Source organism: Sipha flava, unplaced genomic scaffold (assembly GCF_003268045.1).
Source record: "Sipha flava isolate LNK unplaced genomic scaffold, YSA_version1 40_pilon_pilon, whole genome shotgun sequence".
Lineage (NCBI taxonomy): Eukaryota > Metazoa > Arthropoda > Insecta > Hemiptera > Aphididae > Sipha > Sipha flava.
In genome coordinates this window covers 284726-298192 of record NW_020273126.1, presented here as the reverse complement: position 1 = coordinate 298192, position 13467 = coordinate 284726, and the positions used below count along the sequence as shown (strand labels likewise).

Here is a 13467-nt window from a genome sequence, read left to right as displayed (position 1 = left end):
ATACAGATATTACTATAAAAACCTTATGAGTTTTTTTATATTTAAAACTGAAAGCAAACTGAAAATAATGAACAACTTTGGCTCAACATGACTTATATTTGTATAAATAAAATTAGTAATTTTTGTTTGCTAGGTAATCTGAATATTTTTTTCAATGCTAATTTCAAGACAGTTTAAAATCGTTATTAAAAAAATCATAAGATTTGACCTAGTTGTTCTGAAACACCGTATTACCAATTGTTATAAGAATATTGACTTTTTTCCCTATTTATAATTATAATATTATGGTCTTCACTCAGAATGGGTTTTCAAACGTAACGATTTTTCTTTGTTTTTTAAAAATATATAAGAAATTAAAAATGTATGTAACCTACATAGTAAAAGATTTATTCACTTGGATTATGTTATATACTTAATACTTAAATCTAGAAATTTTTTTTTAAATTGGTGCATAAAATATTAAAATTAATTATTTCATTTATAGACACTTTGTAGGTATGGATTTTATATAATAGTTAAAAATGTTATGAAAATCATTGATTGTTGTTTTTAACAATGTATAATTTACTATATCAATTAGGAAACGGACAAACTGCAAATTTTAAATTTTGCTAAATAATCTTAAATTTTATAATACAATATAATTTCTTTATGGTAAACATTAAGAAGACGATAACAGAGTATATATGATTATTTTCTATTAAAGATAATATTTTTTAGTTTATTTTTATATATAATATATGTCATATGCACTAACCGATATTATGTATAATAATACAGTATAGTATATAAAGCTTAAAGATTAGAAATAAAAAAAGATAGAAATTTTAAAAATAAAATAAAACGATAAAATAACCCTATAAGTAGGTGATAAATATGATATATTGATGGCATGAATACCTTTATTAGACAACAATAAAGTTTGCAGAGATTAAGTGATAGGAATTAAATTCATACTTGTAAATCAGAATTCTTCAGTCATTTGATAATATATTATTTTTTTATTTTTTTATTTTTTTTATTACATTTAGGGTAACATTCGGGGGGTACATAATTGCTAAAAACTGATTCTCAATGAAAATAACAGGTTTATCCATGACATTAAAAAAAATGTATGCACATGTATACATATCGGTTATATATCTATTCCCCATGCAAAATATTTACCTGGATGATAGATTATATAACGAATAATGAAGATAGATAAGAATACGAATTCAGTAATTAACTCAAATTAAATTAACTTAAATTAACTCAATTTTACTTAACTTAATTTTATGTACTTTAACAATTATTGTCTTGTACATTTCTGTTATTGTTACAAAATTAAAAAAAAAAAAACTATAAATTTATTATGAGCATGTCGTTGTATACTTTAATTTTTTTACAATACATGTAACTTTCCAAAGGTCTGCTGTAAGTTTTCAAATATATTTTATTGATTAAAATCAATGGCAATACATCCTTCCATTACACACATATATATATATTGATATATTTATTATATTGATGATGCTACTGTAAACAAATAAATGCTCGTCATTGGTATACATCTAACGGCAACCTTTTTCCGTCGAAGTCGTGATAAGTCTCTATATTGTAATGTTAGATATTTAACAATCAAAATAAACAATTTAATAAACCTACATTATGTATTAGTAACGATAAGGTTGTAAATCACTTAAATTTATTCTAGCTTATAATCTATAAAATACTAATTATTTTCACCCACTCCATAATGTAAAAATATTAATACAATGTAGTTTGATGATTTAACATATAATTATCAACTATTTTGATAAGTGGTTAGTTTTATTAAAATAATTAGGATAAAACAAATGTATAAATATTATAAGAAAAGAGTGAATAAATGTATACAATATCTAAATTAGTCTGCTTTCCGATGGTATACATCCATTAATATTATACTATAAACATAATACACTCAGAGTTCATTTGCAATTATTTCATATTTTAATCAGATGAGAAATTTGACTTCTTTATGGGTTTTTATATTTTTATTTTATACTGTTTTCACGTTCATTAAAAATATAACATTAAGTGTACAACAGTAATTTACTAACGAGTATATGATGTACAATCGTAGCGTAGTATGTACTATTGTATAATTGTACACAAGTGTAGGTGTATTTTTAAATAAAGTGTTCGTATTTGATTGTTCGTGAAAAAAAAAAAAAAACTTAAGCACAACAATTCAGTGAAGTGACAACTACACGGCCAGCCCCCCCCCCCCCCCTCACTCACAATCGAAAACGGCGCTAACGGAACGATGATCTAATCAATTAATCTGTTTAACATTCGTCATGCTGGTAACTGGTTACGCCGTGTGTTATAGGTTCGCAGCGCGTGTTGAACTTTCTCCCAGAAACTGTGTGTTTATTTGTCAGCAGTCGCATGGCGTACGGCGAAAGGGCTCGGAGATCGTTAGAAGGGTATGCGCGATTGTACTATATACGTTCTGTATACACTCTGCAGAGTCCCTCTCAATATTAATGTTCATTAAAACTTTGTCGGTCCGCATGCTACGACTCTACCGGGATGTTGGTTTTAATTAGGAAAACGCCATTAATATCTTTACTCCGCGATGTTGTACGCTGGAGTAGGCGGGCGATACGAGAGGAGCTTAAAAAAAATAAATAAATAAAACGCTGCACCGTCAACAAAAACGTATAATATCCGCCCGCGAAACAGGAAGTGTTGCATAGTGTCTTTGACGAGGTCCGTTTTAATGAGCGATAACTTTGATAGATACGTTCTTGGAGGTCTTGTATAATGGATACGGTAGTGCAAATACAAATACATCATCACAACACCAAAGACGACAGTGCGTAAATCACATGGTCTTGAAAGATAAGACGTTATGTTGAACCGATTTTACGTTATCTCCCGAGACCCCGGTACAGATCGTATACTTAGTAATACCGACCCTTAACCTACCATTACAGTATTCCATATTTTTCAAGAATTCGAGTGCGAACTCTTGCATAAATGTTCTTTTTATCACACCAAATTGTTGTCTTTTGTCTCTCACCCCCGGAAAGTTGAAGTCTTAATCAAAAATGTGAATCATTCATCCAACATGTGTTTTTATCAGCCAGCGCATGTATTGTTTGCCAGACTTAATTGATGACAGATTATTGATCACACTCAAAAAATATTATAGTTGTTAAGATTCATGCGAACCTTCAGATAATATTCGATTATTGTTCAAAAGCGTTACAGAAATCATATAAAGTAATATTTATCATAACTATATTATATTTATTAATATTGACTATTTTTCAAAATTTATAAAAATCTAAATTGTGTAATGTTTTTAAATGACAATTCTATTAATCTAAGGTATGAAAAACATTAAACCCATATAGTGTTTTATTTTCATTATAAAATAATAATAATATTACAGCTTCAATTTTTATTCATACTGTAGAACGATTAGATTTTACACAACACTCATGTAACGAAAAAAATTATATGACTAACTTAGAAACAAAATGAATAACTGTATCGTCGGTGTCGACACTGCTCGTATAGATCGGTCACACTGCATTTGTTATACGGTTATTAATTAGTATGAGTGGCGTACCATAATACAAGCAACATATTTAAACTATATCATTCATGGTAAAGGCTTTAAAGATCGGGTTAAATTACAAATATTGATGTTTAATAACCCGTAGAAGCATATTAAGATTATAGATAAGAAAAAAATTAAAAAAGAAAAACAATTCCCATCCAAACTCTAGACGATAAGTATTTCTGAGAGTACATAGTCAAATACAATATATTGTATTGTTGACGAAATCCTTTATTAGATTTTTCAAATACCGTTCACGCGTACCGAATAAAACTCGTACATCGTTTGGTCCAAATAAACACGGGTGTGATATCAAATAATAAAGTAATATTCGAATAAGTGTATATATCAACCGTTTCTCGGAATCTCAGTATAACTTGAAAGTGTGAAATGGCAATATTTCGAATGCGCACAATTAACATTAACATCCCCCGGTTTTGTCTAAATACCACTGGATTAGTTTGTATAATATCATTATGCATTCGGAAAACAAACCATGATATTACTGCAACTGTGGTATGTATGCAAAATTCACGTTGATTCACTGTCTCTCAATCTTTCTGTTCCAAAAAATTAAATTGATTTTCACACGTATTTACATATAAATACTGGTATATATATATATATATATATAGTAAACCGAAAAATACGGTAAATTAAATTGGACACGTCAGTTTCCAAATCCGTTTCCAATCTCGAAACGCGGCTTGTCGGCACGAAACCTTGATTATATATGTGTACTCAAGTACTTTTAGTCGTATACCGTGTGCTAGCGAAAAGTAATTAGCTTCTAGATGCGAATGCCACCACCAGCGTAATTAAAGAATCCGAGTATAAATGCGAGATCGGCTTGACAGCGGACTTACACCAACGATTCGTTTTTCATTTGGATTTTCTAATATCGCCTCTTTCACGGCGGTACACCTATTTTACGATATTGTATACTTGTCGGCTATACAATAATATACTTTTTGTAAAATAACGTTTTCACGTTATAAAACACATAAGAAATGTTTTCTTTCAAAATATCTTTCAAACGCGCACCGTCGCTTCGCCTATCCGACAAATACATTTTTTATTTTTACTTTTTATCCTCAATCGAGTTATTCATAATGTGCAAAATGTTTTTTTTTTTGATTCATCAAAATTCCAAAATCAATAACGTAAAATACACACACACACATACACACATACAATTTTTAAACGGAGTTGATGATTTTATTGTACTATTTAATCAACCAACACATTGCATATATTATAAAATTGCGATTTGACGATAATATTTCTTTTTATTCGTCATAATTGTACGACAATAAATCACTAGTGGATATAAAATATAATATTAGATAATAAATTGGACAGTTTGCCATTAAAAGGAACAGTCCACTATTGTGTCCAAAAGCAATTAAAGTTTTTATTTGTTTTTTTATTTTATTAATTATTTTTGCAGTTTAATTATAAATTGATGGATTTTTTTTTTCTGTCGACCGACAAACAAAATACAAGTTCAACCAAATAATTAAAGTCATTAATTAGGTTATCATGAATTACGTTAAACGGTTTTTTTTTTTATTATTTTTTTTTTCTGGAAAGACATTTTTTATCAAAACGAAACGAAATTAAACAAAATGTACAACTTTTCTACTGTTGCAGTTAGAACGAATGGCTTGTGTAAAATAAAAAATACATGCAATATATTTACAAAAGAAACTTTTATTAATACTTCAAACTGTATAATCTAAAGAAGAAACAAAAACTAAATAAATTAAGACAAATGCTTTTCAGTGATTGGAATAAAGGATGTTAGATGTCAGATAATAATAAAAATAAAATTAAAATCATTTTTAATTTCTTCGTTTGTTTTTTAAATCATTTAATGATAGTTTTTCTTTTACTGCATCGTAGTTCTGGATACAATTAAATAGAGGCACAGCTTATACACAGAACGTTAATTTTCTGGCAGTAATTTACTTACATAGATACATTTAACGATTCCATCGTGTTGCTTGATAAAAATATAGATTAAGAAAGATGAAGTGATTTTTTTCAAAAACATAAATTCATAATCATATTACTGTGTTTAAGGTTTCCGTTCTTAATAATAACTCTATAAAGCTATTGTCTTGATTCGAGAAACAAACGAATTTTTTTTTTACGTTTTATAAAATGCTAATTTTGTTGTATTTTATTTTGCTTGCTTTTTAACTTTGCTTGCTAACTCTACGCACCACCAGAACAATAATATACTGAAATGGATTTTTACTGTCACTTTTTTATACATTCAAACGAAGTATTTTTTTTTTTCTTCTTCTAAAATATTTACATTAAATAATTTCGATTCGTCTCGATTTATACGACCGATGTTTGAACCGCTGCTCTCTGTTCAAAAACATATGTTCAAATATTGATCTTCCCGACAACGGACTGTTACGCGTAAATACAACATACAAAGACTGTTGTTTTGCCGAATTCCCGAACGCTTTCGAAATTGATAAATTTATGCGTTCCACCACCCTGGGGTCTATGAGTTATCGGCAGCAGTGGCGGTGATCAGTAATGCACCGCTCTGTGCTCGTTTGTTTGTGTGTGAGAGGAAGGGGTGGCCAAGAGTGGATGGCAATTATGTAAATCTCCACAGGGAGGTCCGAACATTGGTATTGTGTTTTTCTAATCGACCCATTCCAGCAGACCCTATAATCATATTATACATTCTGGCGGAAAAATTACAAATTACCATTCGGTGTTTGGAAATAGTTGCACAGATTATCCCAAGAATCCGCGTATCGTTTATTATTCGCCATGTATACACGCTGCTGCTGAATCTAGTGCCGAAATACTATGCAGCTCGAGTCGTACAATTAAATTCCTACACAATCCTCCACCGCCATTCCAATGATCATAAAGGCAATAAACCGATACCGCGGGAACAAAAGCATTTACTTAATACACACATACATCTATACATATGTATGTATATATGACCACATTCGTCAATATATACTAACACGTTGATATTGTAATATTTTGCAAAAATGCAGATCTACTACAGAACGTTATTATTTAATAATAATAATAATAATAATAATTGTATAACGTTATATTATACGTATGATAATTATAAATTAATATAATTGAATATGAATATAAATAAATAAACCATGTTTAGTAACTCGCTCTTGTAATATCTATTCTAAATTATGGTTCGTTTATTTAAAACCCTTATCTTTAGATCAAAATTAAATCAATTGAACGAGAAGGAGAATCGGTTTCTGATTTTGGTAGGTTATTTACAGAAAAATTTACCATTATTTATCATTACTTTTATAAACCTGTCCTGAAATTTCTAAACACATTAGTTCTTTCAATATTAGACGACAGATAAAATATATGCGTATTTTACATTAATATACTTCTCAATCATATATAAGCATTGGGGATCTTATGGCAAAATTCAACAAGACCTTGTATATTCCGGCTCCCCATTCAACTTTTTTAATTAATTACTCTTTGTTAAGAACAATACATGATACTTAAATGATATTAATAATGATACTTTGGCTTTAAATATTAAGTTTTTAGTTTTACTTGTTTTTATTATTCTAATTACATATTTTATTGATATTTTATCCATGTTATGTTCTACATTTTATATTGTATTAGTTTTACAAGCCGAATAGCGTATATATATTTATTTAAAATTAATCAACTTGTTTGAATTATAATTGATTTATTTTTACTTGTTCTTTCAGAATCCGTCAAGAGAAGAACGGTGGTGCGTGGTGCCCGAAAGCGCAGATCAGCAGTGAAGTTCGGGAATACCTGGAGATCGATTTGGATGAAGACCATTTGATCACGTGGACCGAAACCCAAGGGAGATGGGGCAACGGCCAGGGACAGGAGTTCACCGAGGCCTTTACCGTGGAGTACTGGAGAAAGTCCATCGGCCGATGGGTGGAATACAAGGACTCAAGGGATAACAAAGTATGTAGTATCTATATGTTATTCGTGTATACTTATAAATATATCGTATAAAAAAACGATAATAATACAGATACTTAACATATCGTTGATTACATTAACATCATCGACAATATTTCTAAACAAGTTTATAGGTTATTAAACTAAAAAGTGATGTGGATGGCATCAGCACAGTCGTAATTCGTCTCCGTCAAAATGCAACTAGTTTCACTCTAAAGAAATAAACGTCAAAAACATTTGATACGTCTTCGTTGAATATTAGTTTTTTTTTTTTTATAATTCTACCGCAAAAAATATGAATTTTTTTGCGATAGAATTTCAAGGATTTCAAATTAAATTTCGAATTGTGCAGTGTTCGAAATGGAAAATTTTCTGAACCGTATCTCTTTTTTTTATTTGGAAACATACTATAGGATTTAGGGCTTTAACCCACCAAAATTATAATTTCCCCTTCTTGAAATACTAAGCATTTTTTAATACATATATTGTACCTACTATTTTGTACTGTTTTAGTCAAAATTATACTTTGGCAAATCATTTTTTTTCATCTCTGATGCTATGTGAATTGCTATATCCACAGATGTTTTATCAGAATGTAAAATATTTCTCATATTCATACCATTTAAAACTTGTTGATCTATTATCTATTTCATTCGGTAAATCAACAAAAGGCCTTGGAGTTTTTACAATTTTATAAATAATTCTTAAATCTTTTCCAGTAGTAGTGAACTACGATTTCAATAATATCAATAATTTGATTTCGAAACTTTTTTTTATTTGTTTTTTTTTTTTTTTTTTTGATTATTTATGTAATTCTAATGCTTTAAGATGAGCGTCGGATTTTTTGTGTTCAAATATTTTTTTTCTCAAACATTTAGGTTTCTTTTGACTTTCCATTCGAAATTATAGAACAAGGTATGGAAAAGCAGAGAGTTATGTCAACAACAGATAATCCTAAATTTGTTATATTTTTACAAATCAAGCAACCTAATGCTTTATTTTAAGTTGAAAAATTAACATACGTATTGTGTAAATAAAGCTAAATTACACTATCGGCGGACGGCGATTATCGTATAAATAAGCAATAAATGTACTTATGCATGTTTGACGTTTATTAAATATTTTACAATGAACAATTATGCAAAATATTTAAATATTTCCAAAATATGGTAGTTACAATAAAAATTTGTTTGAAACGGAACGGTAAACGTATTTTTTTTTTTTACAAACTGGAACGCTAAAAAAATTTTTGTCATGAACCGGAAACTATTTTCCGGCGCGTTCCGGTCCATTTCGAATCCTAGAAGTGTGCAAAACATAGTTATAACACGAATAGTGGTTTAATCTCCATATTACTCTTGAAAGGATTTATTTTATGAAATTCAATTATTTTATCAAAACATATTATTTTTAGCACATCACGTTAAGAATTGAAAGAAAATCACCTATCGAGCCTGGCTCTTAAATCGTATTCGAATCATGCAGTTATTCTCAATCTTGTCCACGTGTTATTTATTACTTCGTCGTAAATGTGACAAAGTACAGTAGCTTATAGAATGAAAATAAATGGCAAATTAATATCACTACAACACGTATACCCTTGCAACGGAAGCTAATTTATCGTGATATCGATTATTAAGATTATCGGAAGAAGATAAATAAATGTATTAACACAAAAAATAGAAACGTTATTTTGAAAATAATGTGCTGTACATTAATAAAAATGTCGAGATTCTTTTTTCCTAAAAACCTAGAGATTTTTTTCTGCTTTACCTCAATAAACTATAAACCATACATTTTAAATAAATTTTAACCAAAAAATGAGTTGTTCGAATAGATTTCTCATTGTTATACTTTCATGAAAATTTTTACATTATATGTATATTTTTTAATCGAACAATAGTGAAAAGCAATTATGATTTGGATAAAATTAAAATTAAACTTTATTAATATTTAATTGGAAAAAATAAATAACATTAGACTTATATTATAACTTATAAATTAACAATTAAAATGAAGTCTTAACACTAAAATTAACATAGAGTTCTAACTAGTTACTGTCCAGCTCATCTGTTTCATATTTTTATATTTTTAGACACAATTAGTTGTTGAAAATATGTTCAAGATCATATAAAAACTATTCTGTTAAACAGGTATTTCTTTTAATACTTAAAACGAATTATGTAAATATATGAAAATATAAACCATATTTTTTATTATCCAGTATCGACTATTGACAAGGAAAAATTACCACGTAGAAAATATTCCCGAAAATAAACTTTTGGTACGTTAATAATTACGTTAGTTGACATAGAAATACTATTAAAGTATATTATTTAATGTTATAATGCCAATAAAGCATAATTTTTAAATTGTAAATAAAATAAATATACAATGTTTAATGGTGAGTAAAATTGCTTTAAAAAAATGATTGCTTTCTCTATCATTAAACTTAGTACAGGATACGTTAAATTGATTTTATTTTACTGATCAATCGTATCAATATACTATAAACAAACATATCAATTTTAATCATCAAATTTTGATTTATAAACATATTTTTAAATTTAATAATTGTATGTGGGATTAATCAATTGGTTTTGAAAACCAATAATTCCGTCCATCCTTTGGGTTACTATTTATTTTATTTATGAGTTCATCATTGTTTACATTCTAAACATTAAACGATTGTCAGAGCATAATGTTTTGATTTTATGTTAATTATTAAACATTTAAGCAAAAAATGTTCATTAATATATAATCAAATTATGCTAAGTTATGTTATTATTACCGAACTATTTGTAAAATTATTATTTTCTGATGGTTTTTTCTACTACTAGCTTTTTATAACAGTCAACTTATAAAAATGTTCTGCTAGATATATTTTTGAACCTAGACTCATGATGAATATTTTGGTTTTATATTATTTTTTTTTAGAACACTGTTAATATTTTATAATTTATAAGATAATGGTTTAGGCTCTTTTATGCCATATAAACTTTTTTTTGTTGTTTTTATACGTCATGGTGTACTTTGTATTCGATAAAGGATCAGTGATTTAGCAGGGCTCAGATAACATAGATTGTGAATCGCAATTTAAGTGTTTTTATAGTATTTTTTTTTTTTTATAACTACTCAACGTACAAGCATATACCGCACGTGCGTCACAACTATAAACTGAATTCAAAAATATTTCATCTTTCACTTTCTCTAAAACATAACCATCATCTAATTTTGGTATCAAGTTTGTATACGACGTCATAAATAGCACGAGTTTATGCTCTGAATTTGTTAACTTAGATTAGGTTCCGAATCCCCGGTGGAAGAAACTCGATCTCGAAAGATATTTTACATGAGAACAATAAGGTTTAATTGTTTAGAAACGAACCCTCTCAGGAGAACCATGACACGAGCCAATAAATTATCTAAATATTTGGAACTTTAGAGATTATTATCGCAATATAATATTTAGAAGTTTAGCTGTTGATATAATATTATATTATATGTGCCTTCTATCTTTTGATATTACTTAAAACTATAGTTATATGGTTATATTGTATATTTTGTAAAACTCAAGAGTCAATTATTATCTAAAGTTAAAAACTGTCTTTATATTTTAGTTTAATTTACCAAGTAATATTATTATGATTTTATACTCTTCATCCATCGAGAGCTCAACAACTATATCATTAAACAAAATAGTTACATATTATATCGAGACCATTACACTTAATACTGCAATTTCGTTCGTTAAATTTTATTTACAGCTATTAATCGAAATTGGTAAATTAATTTTAATGGATCCTTGAAACTCATTTCGAAATAATAGCAATAATATTTAAAAATATCTAAGCACAAACCATTTAATTTTATTACGCAACAAATATATTGTTTTAGATTCATCCACAAATAACAGATGTTTATTCAACTGGAAAACTTGACCACTATTATTAATAAAGGATATAAACTATAGAAACAAAGAAAATTACTTTGCTCGTAAACACTCTTGACAAAATCCAAAATGTAACTAATAAAATGCTTTTACCAGTTATAAAGCCGATAAATGTAATGTATGTGAAACTTGAGATCAGGGACTGGAACCGAACCTAAAAGAACAGGTTCTGAAACCCAAAAACCCCTAAAATATTAAGAACTGGAACTTAACCGGAACCGAATTTTTAAATTTTGAAATAACCGGAATCGAACCGGAACCTATACTTAAAATGAAAAATATCGGGTTTCATAAAAACTATCCATTTCATTTATTCTTAAAATATTGAATTTTCAGTTTAATTCTTACTTTTACAATATATTATAATAAAAGTAGCGAATACCCATTAATAAGCATCGATCGACGTATGGCCATACTGGTGGTGATGTAATGGTTCGTGGTAATACGTGTATTATGAAAACGGCTCTAAATCTAATAATAGTATTTCTGTATTATTGAATTATTGTTGTATTTATATTTCTTGTGAATATGACGTGATTGAGTTCTAATAATATATTGTATAAGTAAGTGGTTTTAATTGATAAATTTTGAAAAATTGTTTTCTTATTTATTGATATTAGTAAAATAATGTATGAATCACGATTTTGAAAATGATGCCTCAACTTATGTGTCTTTCATTGCTTGATTTTAACTTGAGTCAGCATTGATTGCGATATAGCAGTAGAGTTAATGAATGTTATTTCGAATTACATGTATTTTCATACATATGGTATGCCATATCTATTACTCAGAATCTAGGGCTTAAACAATAAAAATTATTATTTGTCTATATGAATGTATATATTATTTCCAGATATACATTTTTTCATTCATAAATGAATTAGTATTTTTGTACCGTACTACCTACTCTGTTTATAATTATGGCATATTATATAATACCTTGACAATTTAAGGATTATTTGCATTTACTTGTGAATGGTTATTGTATATATTTTGTATACCTAATTCGTAGACAATAAATATGATGATGGTATTATCGATATTGCTGATAGGTAACACATGTACAACTAATTTATGTATAGGTACCTTCAAAAAATTAAACACGTCATATAATAAAAAATTTTTTTTAAAAATAACTTTTGGTACCCCATTAAACCGTAACCCTAATCCTAACCCTTATTTTGAATTTTTCAAAAACTGGAACCAGAACCTGAACCTTTAAATGAAAAAATTGTACCGGAACCGTCACCATAACCGAAAAAATCAAAAGGTACCAATCCTTGCTTGGAATATACATTATTTATGATTGGTTATTGTAATAGTTGTAGTATATACAATAATATTATACAGTTCGATATGTTCACATCCATGAATGTTTTTTTTTTAGTTTTTAAACTATAATCTCATGTTGCCAGTTATGATTTGAACAAGTCATTAAAATTATTGATACATTATCTGTTTCATACCGAACGATAGGGATATGCAATATGTTTTAATTTTAATGAAATATAAACTGATAGGATATCGTCTCCTTATAAAATTATATTCATATTATATTATATGGAACATTGAGTTCATTCATACAACAACAGAATTTTGCGTATTCTATGTATTTTGTTAACAAGAATACATTTTTCTATAAAATGTTTTCGGCCATGAATTTACGGCTCGTCGTGAATTTTGAGAATTTTTTTACATTTAACTTGGCTTTCTTAATTTTTTTTACGATAGTACTACTAGATGTAGTATATATTATAAAGTACAATAAGACAGCACTAACTCTTATTTATTGAAAATAATCTCAAATTGCAGGTAACTACTTTGAGTTTTCATCTTATATTTGCTATGCCTAAGTTCTAATTTATGTATGCATTCATTCTACTTACAAAAACTTCAAAGTACTTCCGAGTAATTTTATTTTTTATTTTAATATAAAAAC

The 13467-nt window shown here is 27.8% G+C and overlaps 1 protein-coding gene across 1 annotated transcript in view; it reads left to right on the top strand.

Moving 5' to 3' along the window:
• Positions 1–13467, top strand: part of LOC112688796 (discoidin domain-containing receptor 2-like) — a 230296-nt gene that overhangs the window by 163159 nt on the left and 53670 nt on the right. Inside the window, exon 6 of the mRNA XM_025562160.1 lies at positions 7348–7579. Coding sequence (XP_025417945.1) covers positions 7348–7579 — 232 coding nt within the window. The remainder of the gene's footprint in view (positions 1–7347; positions 7580–13467) is intronic.